We start from the raw sequence: 9,768 nt of genomic DNA on the forward strand, positions 1-9,768 counted from the left end.
ACTGTCACAAAACAGACAACAGGAAAAGTGACCAACCATACAGAAGCTGAGGAGGAGCTAAAATGTGGCTTTGGCTTGCAACATCCAATGAGCGCTTGAACAAATGACACACATTTTACGCTTATCCAATCACAATGGCATGTTTCCCTACGAGGTAGGTGGATATGCTGGTGCCATTGGTCGTTCGATCAAATGACCAGCCCGCTACTCACGGACGGACCATGCACGCAGCTACGCAGCGCTACGGGGGACAAAATACATTCTACTGAAAACAAACATGGCTTCAATGGTTGTCAAACCGACTCAACTACGTTGCATTATAAGAGCAGCAAAATGTATAAACCTGAATTGGGCTTGCCTTGGGTTTCAGAGAAGGTAGTTACATATGGCAGCACTGTGTTAGATAATATGTTTCACATTATGTTTAAATGTCAGACTCAGGCTACCACATTGGTTGTTACTTGTATGATGATTATATGATGTCTAGCTAGCTAGCTACTAGCTAGCTAGCCTGTTATTCAATTTATTCATCTGCACATTTTGCAAATGTTTTACTTTTATTGTTAAACAGTTTTGTCACAGAAGGAGACTGCAAGATCCCTAAAATTTACACCAAAACTGGAGACAAAGGTCGGCTAAAAGGCACCAGTGAACAGTGATGGTAACACATTTCTATTGTAAACTCAAGTCAGATGGAATTAGATTTAATTACATTTTCTCATAGGTTTTTCTAGCACCTTCACAGGAGAAAGGAGGCCGAAAGAAGATCACGTGTTTGAAGCATTGGGAGCTACAGATGAATTGTCATCAGCCATAGGGTATGCAAACTATGCATTATTGTCTCCACCAGGCCGAAGGCATGGGGAGAGAGTATGTTGTGCACTCCGTCTGTGTGTGTGTGTGTGTGTGTGTGTGTGTGTGTGTGTGTCCGTCCGTCCGTCCGTCTGTTACCAGCTAATATAATCTCCGGCACCGTTAACCCAAAACGTTGCACACACACTCCCTAGCCTAGATGAACCTTTGCCCCAAATTTTTCAGAAAGGCCTGTTATGAGACACCAGGAGGAAGACATTTGTAAAACACTTTTTTAATTACTCATCTAAATTTAGCAAATCGTCGCAGTATCTCTATAGTCATGTGCTCAAGACAGATCTGTCCGTTATTTCATATTCCATCCTGATTGGCTAACATTGGCTTTCAAAGTTTGCAGGATTGGCCCGTTTTGAACAAAAAGTCTAAAATCATGAATGCAGCGTGCAATTTATATGAAATCTTTCACAGACGTTCCTACTAGGCTGAGGAATATATCCACATTGGCCTGATATAGCACAACCGACGGTGGATTTTTGCAAAACACATTTTTGGACCAAAATCCCTCAAATCATCCAATTGCCATCCAAGGCGTAATAAGAAATGGCACCCTTTTCACATTTGCTTATTATAGCGCCACCAGGAGGCCACAACCTGACCTGCCCTGGTGGAGACCTGTGCCCCGAGGGGCACTTTTTCTAGTTGTTGTTGCTTGCTGTTGTGGTTGTTAATTGTATTTACGGTATGTCACTATGAGCTTTGAATTAATGTCTTTGGGGCTTTAATTGTACAGGTTGGCCAGGGAGTTCTGCATCGAAAAAGGCCATGAGTTCACTTATCAGCTAGACAAGGTTGGAATTCCAATTTCTACCAGTTTCCAGTAGTGCTGACAAATTACATAATATACTTACTAGTAGTTACTACTATCTATTGTATTGTACTATCGCTGTTGGTCAGAAAAGAAGTGTCACCTGTCTGATGTCTGAGGCCTGTGTACAAAACACAAATGTTTGGTCAAACCATGTGACTCCCATTAGAAAAGCATTGAAGCGGCCATCAAACACAGACCGAACATAGAACATGATGCGTTCTGCACAGTGACGTAGAGTCCGTGGGGGCCATGGGGCCTTGGCCCCCATGAGGAATTAGACCTTATATATCGGCCCCCATGAGGAATTAGACCTTATATATCGGCCCCCATGAGGAATTAGACCTTATATATATATTCGCATTGGTTCGTCCCGTTTGTACTGTGCCAGGTCGCGCAGCGCCCGTTCGCGCAATTCTCGTCTTTGCATTGACTTTGTATGTAATTGCGCCGCTCTAACCATCCATCTGAACACACCTTTAACACCTCTTTTGTCCTGGCCCGGGGGCGGGGGACCACGTTGCCTGTCCCCTTGTACACATGCAGATCAGGCATTCATTCTTGTTATCCTGGCCTGGGGGAAGCGGGCCCCCATGACGATTATAAAAACATTTCGTCTCTGGTTCTGCATGTGTGTATCAGGCTTGTTTTCGACACCTCCCCTTTTGGAATTAGACCGCGTCTAGCTGTTGCCAGACCTACCAGACAGGCGCGGCCGTTTTCTGCTGTCTGACGGCGTCTTATCCCGGTTTTTAGACAGCTGGTGGATGGAAATTAAGCTCCACCCACACGGCTAACTGCCCCTGGGGCAAGCGTTTCCGGGAATCTGCCCGTCGCGGCAGAGCTTCATTTCCATCCATCAGCTGTCTAAAAACCAAGGTTAATTAAATAAGGTTTGGAAGCGAAGACCGTACTGTCTGTGGACTCCATGTTGCTCCCTGGAAGGAAAGAAACATGCGCAATAGGCTATATGCAGCCAACACTTCCACGTTCAGCTTCCTTGGTCTCAATTGCGCATGTTTCTTTACTTCCAGGGAGCAACATGGAGTCCAACGTACTCGTCTTCGCTTCCTATCCTCTTTAAATAGTCCTTGATAAAAACCCGGAAAAGACGCCATCAGTCAGCTTCCTTTGGCCGCGCTTGTCTGCTCAAGTGTGGAAACGGTGTCTCGCAGCAGAGCCACACGGGGAACATTTCTGGGGGGTGCATGGCACAGGCAGCAATGGCATTTCGGAACAACATTGAACACGGTCGCCTACCACTTCTCTCCTGCTTCTTTCTACCACCACCACAAACGTTTAAACTGCACACAGTTATACACTCCCAAAGCTACATTACCATGACAGCGCAATGACTGCCATCCCGTGCCGTCTGTAAAATAAAATGATAAATACGTAGTACATACAGAGATGCAATGACAGTTAATGACATATCTATCGATCTTATATATAATAACAAATGTTGTGCCCAAGTTCAACCCAACTTCCCAAGATCATCCGTTAACAATTCCCTCCCAATCAATGTGATCTATTATATCGCATTAGCATTACCCACACTGTACATCATTTCCTGTTCATATATTAGCACGGGTAAGGTAAGGCCCTATACTATTAAATGCCTATTTCTCATCCCATAGATACAGTGTGTGTTACAAGATGTGGGGTCAAATATTGCCACCCCTTTGTCATCTGCAAGAGAAAGTCACATAAGTAAGTTGCATTTTATTTAGTACAGTGAGTGCATTTAATAAGTTGCATTTTATTTAGTATAGTGAGTGCATTTGACTTGTGCCTTGATGAAGTGATCCAAGATCCACCTGCCATGTTTTCTTTGATTAGAGAAAACCAGGTTTTCCTCTCAACCAGTGGTGGACTTGGAAAGCTGGATTGATGAATTCACAGACATACTCCCACCACTCACCAACTTCATTTTACCTGTAAGTAAGCCCAATCACACTGAAACGAGACATGAGACTGTGGTCAGAGTGCAGTCTTTCTTGATATACAGTATGCATCACATTAACACTTGCATATTACATTCCACAGTCTGGAGGCAAGAGCAGTGCTGCTTTGCATGTAGCCCGGACAATCTGTCGGAGAGCAGAGCGCAGGTCAGTTCAAGATCATTCCACCATTATAAATTAATCAACTATGGTATTATATGGTGATATACTGACACAGTTGGCTGACAGCTCTCTGCTCTTATTTCAGTGTTGCTCCTATTGTGCGCTCAGGTGAAGCTGATCAAGATGTTGCCAAGTTTTTAAACAGGTCAGTACATGGCTTCTGTGGATTTTTACGCACAATCACAGGAACACAATGTACATGAACCTGATTTAACAACCTTCTGAATTATTCCATTCATTCAGATTAAGCGATTACCTGTTCACTGTGGCCAGATACGCAGCTATGAAAGAAGGCAATGAAGAGAAAATCTACAAAAGGCCTGGATAACTACACCCTGGAGTAACTTTCCTCTTCTACCCCAGATTTTAACCTGGTTTCCCGCACACAAGTGCTGAAATTCTTACCATTGAGCTAATAGAGCCTGCCTGCCTGCTCAGGTGATACGTTGAACCATCAGGTCATAGTTTGTGTTAGATCCATCCTGTTTCTAGGTGAGACATGATATGTCTCAATAGAAGAGCAGGATACGTTACAACCACCACAATTGTATAAGTTATATTGCATTAAGGCTCTATTAGGTGACCTGATGAAGACCCGCAAGGGACACGTTAACTTTCTTGAACACATTTTCTACTGTGAGCGATAGTGTGCAGACTTAACATCCTCTTTCAAAGTACGTATTTTAGTTCAGCACCTGTACATTTGTTGATGTGTGTGCTTCCCTTTGGACTTTGCAGCTTTACCATACAGTTTGGACATTTAATTCATTTAAAAGTTACATAATGCTGCTCATTTTGTTGCCAATTTGTTGACAGTACAAACCAAAATTATGTAATATAAATTAGGATGGAAAGGATACTAGAATATTCTACTCAAGTAGAAGTACTATTATACTTAACATAAATATTAAGTACAAGTCATTTGTGTTGGAAACTATACACATGGTCTGGTCTCTGTGAAAGGGCCAATGTGGCATTGACCTCAGCCAATTGCCCAGGGTGTATTCATATGGTTCAGTTGCTCACCCCTTAAGTGAATCCAAAGTGGTGAACCATCTTTTCTTTAAGAAAGATGTCCTCATTGGGCCAGAAGTCTCTTTCTGAGCTCTGTAAATAACAGTATAATTGGCTATACTCCCTGCCTTTCCTAAAGCAGTATACTAAAGTTGTTAAATCTGAATTATTATTGTGTGTACTGCAAATAGTACATGCAACTTCTAAATTATTGTAATAGTATTTGTAAATTAGTTACTTCCACCCCTGTTAAGTGTTTATTTTCATTGATAATTTTGGCTTGCCTGATCTACATGATTATCTACATTGTAGATCATATAATCAGGCAATCCAAAAGTCACTAATGTAGTTGAATTGCAAAAACAAATTCAATTGAATATATTTAAACATCCAGAATAATCGTAATGGTAGGACCTTGAGGGCATGTGATGTAGTGGGCCGTTTCATCCAAAACTATATAACAGCAGTGTTAAAACCCTACATTTGTCTGTACATTAAGTGTGTGTGCGTGTTATGCTTTAAATGAAACTATAAATACATCAAATTATATTCAATATATTATATTTGTTCGTCACAATGGCTATGCCACTGTGTTGGATAAAGACATCACAATGCATTTTGTTTCTCATTCATTTTTATTGCGCCATGTCCAGTATTTGAATGTCAGGGTCTGGACTGTTCAGCTTTCTTTCCAAATGTCATCACCCGACCTCTCATAAAATCTGGCACCAGCCCCCGCTCTTCTGAGCGAGTGTGCTGGCCCATGTCATTAGAGACAGATTGCGGTTGTCATAGGGTGGATAACGCAAGTAGGTGACACATTCAAATCGTGTGCCTCTTAGCAGGCACGATTTCCTGTGAGAAAATGTGTCGAAGCTGTTACGCCCATGGTAGGAGCCCATTCCACTTGCCCCTGTCAAGTTTAAAGAGATTTTATATATTATTGATCCCATTCACACACACACCCCCCAAGTTACATCATCCTGAGAGGGTTGGACCCCCATACACACTAAACTTAAGCATAATTTGTAGTCCCATGTGTCATTTGTAAGGTTGCGTACTACAGACTTACCAACTCCACCAAAAGGCAATGTCACCATGAGGCTCTGCAGGACGCTATCATTGGAACAAAAGCTCCCACTAGATGTCTCAGTCATTAGCCTTGAAATGACCTGCAAAAAAGGATGATGTGCTCATGGATAGAATATGCACTGGCAGCACAAGTAATGTACATTGAATAATGAATATAAATAAATATGTTTGCTTAGTTATTACCTTGCTGTTGGTAGAGTAAGCATACACACAGAGAGGCTTCTCTTGCCGATTAATGAAGGCAATTGCCTCGTCTACATTGTTAATGGTTAGAACTGGAAGAACCGGGCCAAAAGCTTCATGTTGCATGATGGGGTCCGAGTCTACCACCTCTGTCAGAATTGTTGGTGCTAAACACAAGATCGAAACAAACCATCCACAAATTATGTACAGTATAACACACAGTATTTGCACATTATATAGTGCAAACTTTTGTGCATAAAGGAAAAACTCCCAAATAGATTACCATTACCAATGTATTTTTCTGCTTCAATCACCTTCCCACCCATGGCCACCTTCCCAGACCTCAACAGCAGGTCTCTGGTACGGTTCAAGGTCTCCATATTCACCATGCGCCCAAAGCTATGGGACTCACGGGGATCAGAGCCATAGAACTGTATCAGGCAGCATTTCAGGGCCTGGACCAGCTTTGCTTTGACATCAACATGGCACAGGATGTAGTCAGGCGCTACCACACTCTGCCCAGCATTATGGAAACGTGCCCAGGCAATGCGTTGTGCTGTGATAAGGAGGTCACATTCCTGGTCCACATAACATGGGTTCTTGCCACCCAGAACGAGTGTAACAGGTGTCAGTGTGCGAGCTGCAGCCTGAGCCACTCTGCTTCCATCCCCCTTGTTTCCTAGTGATAGTTGAAATGACACTTTATAAAATCTAATTAAGAATGAGTAACCACAAAAACAACGTATTTTGAATCATACTCATCTTTACCTGTAAAGAAGATGTGATCAAAATAGAGTTCCGCAATTTCAGCCAAGTAATTTGGGCCTGCAAGCATCACATGGAAGCACTCCTTGAAAACGAACAAAAAATGAATTAGGTTAAATTTAAATGTTTGCATCAGGGATAAAATAGGTGTCTTTATTTTATACTGTTAACAATTTAGGCGTTTAGCAGATGCAACTTACAGTAAGCAAAACAAAACATACTGTATGCCATTTCAGCCATGTTCATTATGCAGTTTACCAGTGATTACAGTCTTAGCTGACAAAGGTGACTGGTACACTTCAGAGATGACTCAGATGAGCCATCATAACGCCTCAGTACAATATTTAAAATACATGGCAGCACAGTTTGTAATTTGTTGGCAATGGTGGCATGTATTTAATTAGGATGTTATTTATTCAGAAACATCAACTCAATCTTGTTGGGATTTACAAGAAAGGGGCTCCTAAACCTTCGCAAAAACAGTGGTAGCTTATAGAATACTATATTACCGTACTCACATTATGTAGATATGAGGAGATGAGGCGATGTAGAAGCTCTGCTGTGTGAGGGGTGCACTGAGAGGGGTTGATTATTGCACAGTTTCCTACAAAGATTAACACAACATATGAATGGTCAAACTATTGGTAAGGGTGGATATAAAAATATAGTCTAAATTAAATTTGTTTTAACGGCACCTGCTGCGATGGCCCCTACCAATGGCACCAGACACAGTTGGACAGGACTACACCAGGATCCTATGATCAACACCACACCCAGGGCCTCATTCACCACCAGACACTCATCTAATGTGGTGGACTACATCAGTAAGATAACAAAACAGCTCAAAATTAGTTCACATCAAGTCAAGTTGAGCCACGGTCATCAGTAAGCAGGCACCTTGCAGTCTAAAGGATGTATTAGCCCATTTTAATCTTTAAATTATGTAAAGACCATTTTGGTTCTCAGCTTCTAATCTGGTGGGCCCAGTACAATGCATTGCTTTGTACCCTGGCGACAGCATGTTCTAAATCTCACCTAAGATTGCATGGGAAAATGCAGATGACAATGCTTGGAAAAATATTTACATGAATCTCACCAGATTCCTTTCCACGCGTTGTGGTTCCATCCATTTCTTCAGGTTGTTGATAGCATAACAAGCCTCATTCTTCACAAGCATGAGCTCTGACACAACTGTCTCAAACCGTGACTGGGAAACGGGTACAAAAGTAAGCTACCATCACTAAAATATCTGAAACAAATCATCTCTTTAGCAATTATATCTTTCTTACTGTAGAAACCTGCATTATTTCAACTTTATGGGTGCAATATTATGGGTGCTTTAGTAGTCCACACCTTATGGAGGTCCCTTCCAAGAGCATCCACAAATTCACACTCATGTTCCACAAGCATACGCACTAGGGCCTCAAGCTGAGCCAGCCTGAAGGATTCCTGAACTGTGCGCCCGGCTTGGAAGGCATGTCGCGCCCGCTGCAGCAGCTCTGCACTCGTCACATGATGTGGCTTCAAACAAGGCTCTCCTTGCCTGGTCCTGGAACACAAAAGATGGTTAATAGTAACTAGTTAATCATGTGTGGTCTAAATATCTGTCCAAATACGTTCAACACCATTATATACAGTATATACACACACACAGTAGGGGTTCTACAGATCCATACCTGGCTGTAAACAAGTTCTTGAGCTTAGTCCAGTTACCCTGGGTAAACATAGTACCTTTCCTTTCCTTACCTTCTGCATGTTAAGCGGCCATTCCTTTGACATGCATAACATGCCCTTCCTTTTCCACTCATTCTAACAAAACATCTTGCAGGTCTTTTCTAAGTAGATTTTATTTGCAGTTAAGGTTTAAGCCTATTCAGACTGACCAGTTGAGAAACCAGCTATGAAATTCCTGTATTTTCAGCCAATCAGGGTTGACTTTATGTTCCCTCAGGGTTGGAGTTAGTGTTACAAACTTACAATTAAAATGAACAGAGGGGAGTTAGGGTTGGATTTTCTATATAAACTTTAAAACAGGGGTCTTGTTGTTGTCTTATTTTGTGATGGAACCGGGGAGGGTGGGGTTTATGTGGGGTTGTTTGTCTACAAAAAAATTAACAGGGGTCTTCATTTTTCAGGCCAAGGAGGACCCCTTAGCCATGAGACAGAGAGAGAGAGTTGAAGCACTTAAACCCTCCAACACTTTGTAAACCTGACCTTTGGCCCGGTACTTGGTCTGATCTTTTTTCCCCTCTACGCGTCACCAAACCTCTTTGCTGAAAATAGCCGATCTACCATAGATTAATATTCCCCTCCGAATAGGGATGCGAGGATTCAAGTGGTTAATGTAAACATTAAAAAAAAGTTCCTATCACACAAAGATTTGGCAACCCCCCCCCTGCTTTAAAACAACTGTCAATTTAAGTGATCATTTGTCCACCGAAACCAAACCTAACCTGCTAAATTAGCAGCCTTGTCTATAGCCTCAGAAACAATCATTTTCCAATCATTGCATTTATATAGTCATTTAGTTGTCACAAAATCCCAGAAAGGTGTGCCTAATTGGTGTAATGCTGCAGGTGTGCATTTACCTTTGTACGGTTTTAAACCAGTTAGTAGGAGAAGGGCTTTGTCGACTAGTCATCATTAATGATCCAGTGATGATATGGATAGGTATCCAGAACCCATGCAGATCCTACCAATGGTTAGGACAGGTTAACCTGTCATGAAGTACAAGGAGTGAGCACAAAATAGAAAATGGGTTTTGGGGTGTGCAGAACATAATCCACAGTTTAGGAGGGAAAAAACAACAAGTATCAGAAACCCAATTGCCCCTCATATAGTCTTTTAAATGTTGCAAATATGTCTCGAAGCTACATGTTTACTCATTGATCTTTGCAACAATGGACAATA

General features: G+C 42.0%; 2 protein-coding genes across 2 annotated transcripts; one reads left to right on the plus strand and one right to left on the minus strand.

Moving 5' to 3' along the window:
- The first annotated feature begins 218 nt into the window (after positions 1 to 218).
- mmab (metabolism of cobalamin associated B) lies at positions 219 to 5,434 on the plus strand. Its single transcript, XM_080765974.1, has 9 exons — positions 219 to 375; positions 572 to 630; positions 725 to 818; positions 1,604 to 1,661; positions 3,316 to 3,388; positions 3,518 to 3,615; positions 3,725 to 3,789; positions 3,890 to 3,949; positions 4,048 to 5,434. The coding sequence occupies exons 1-9, from the start codon at positions 278 to 280 to the stop codon at positions 4,130 to 4,132; spliced, it is 690 nt and encodes a 229-aa protein (XP_080622100.1). The 5' UTR covers positions 219 to 277; the 3' UTR covers positions 4,133 to 5,434.
- A 97-nt stretch (positions 5,435 to 5,531) lies between these two features.
- On the minus strand, positions 5,532 to 8,666 carry aldh3b4 (aldehyde dehydrogenase 3 family, member B4; the record flags this gene model as incomplete). Its single annotated transcript, XM_080766048.1, has 10 exons — positions 5,532 to 5,731; positions 5,891 to 5,990; positions 6,094 to 6,260; positions 6,383 to 6,772; positions 6,862 to 6,943; positions 7,377 to 7,462; positions 7,554 to 7,674; positions 7,955 to 8,065; positions 8,212 to 8,407; positions 8,605 to 8,666. The coding sequence occupies 10 exons, from the start codon at positions 8,664 to 8,666 to the stop codon at positions 5,532 to 5,534; spliced, it is 1,515 nt and encodes a 504-aa protein (XP_080622174.1).
- Between the last annotated feature and the right edge of the window lie 1,102 nt (positions 8,667 to 9,768).

This window comes from Protomyctophum bolini (assembly GCF_963924005.1).
Source record: "Protomyctophum bolini genome assembly, chromosome: 6".
NCBI classification, from domain to species: Eukaryota; Metazoa; Chordata; class Actinopteri; order Myctophiformes; family Myctophidae; genus Protomyctophum; species Protomyctophum bolini.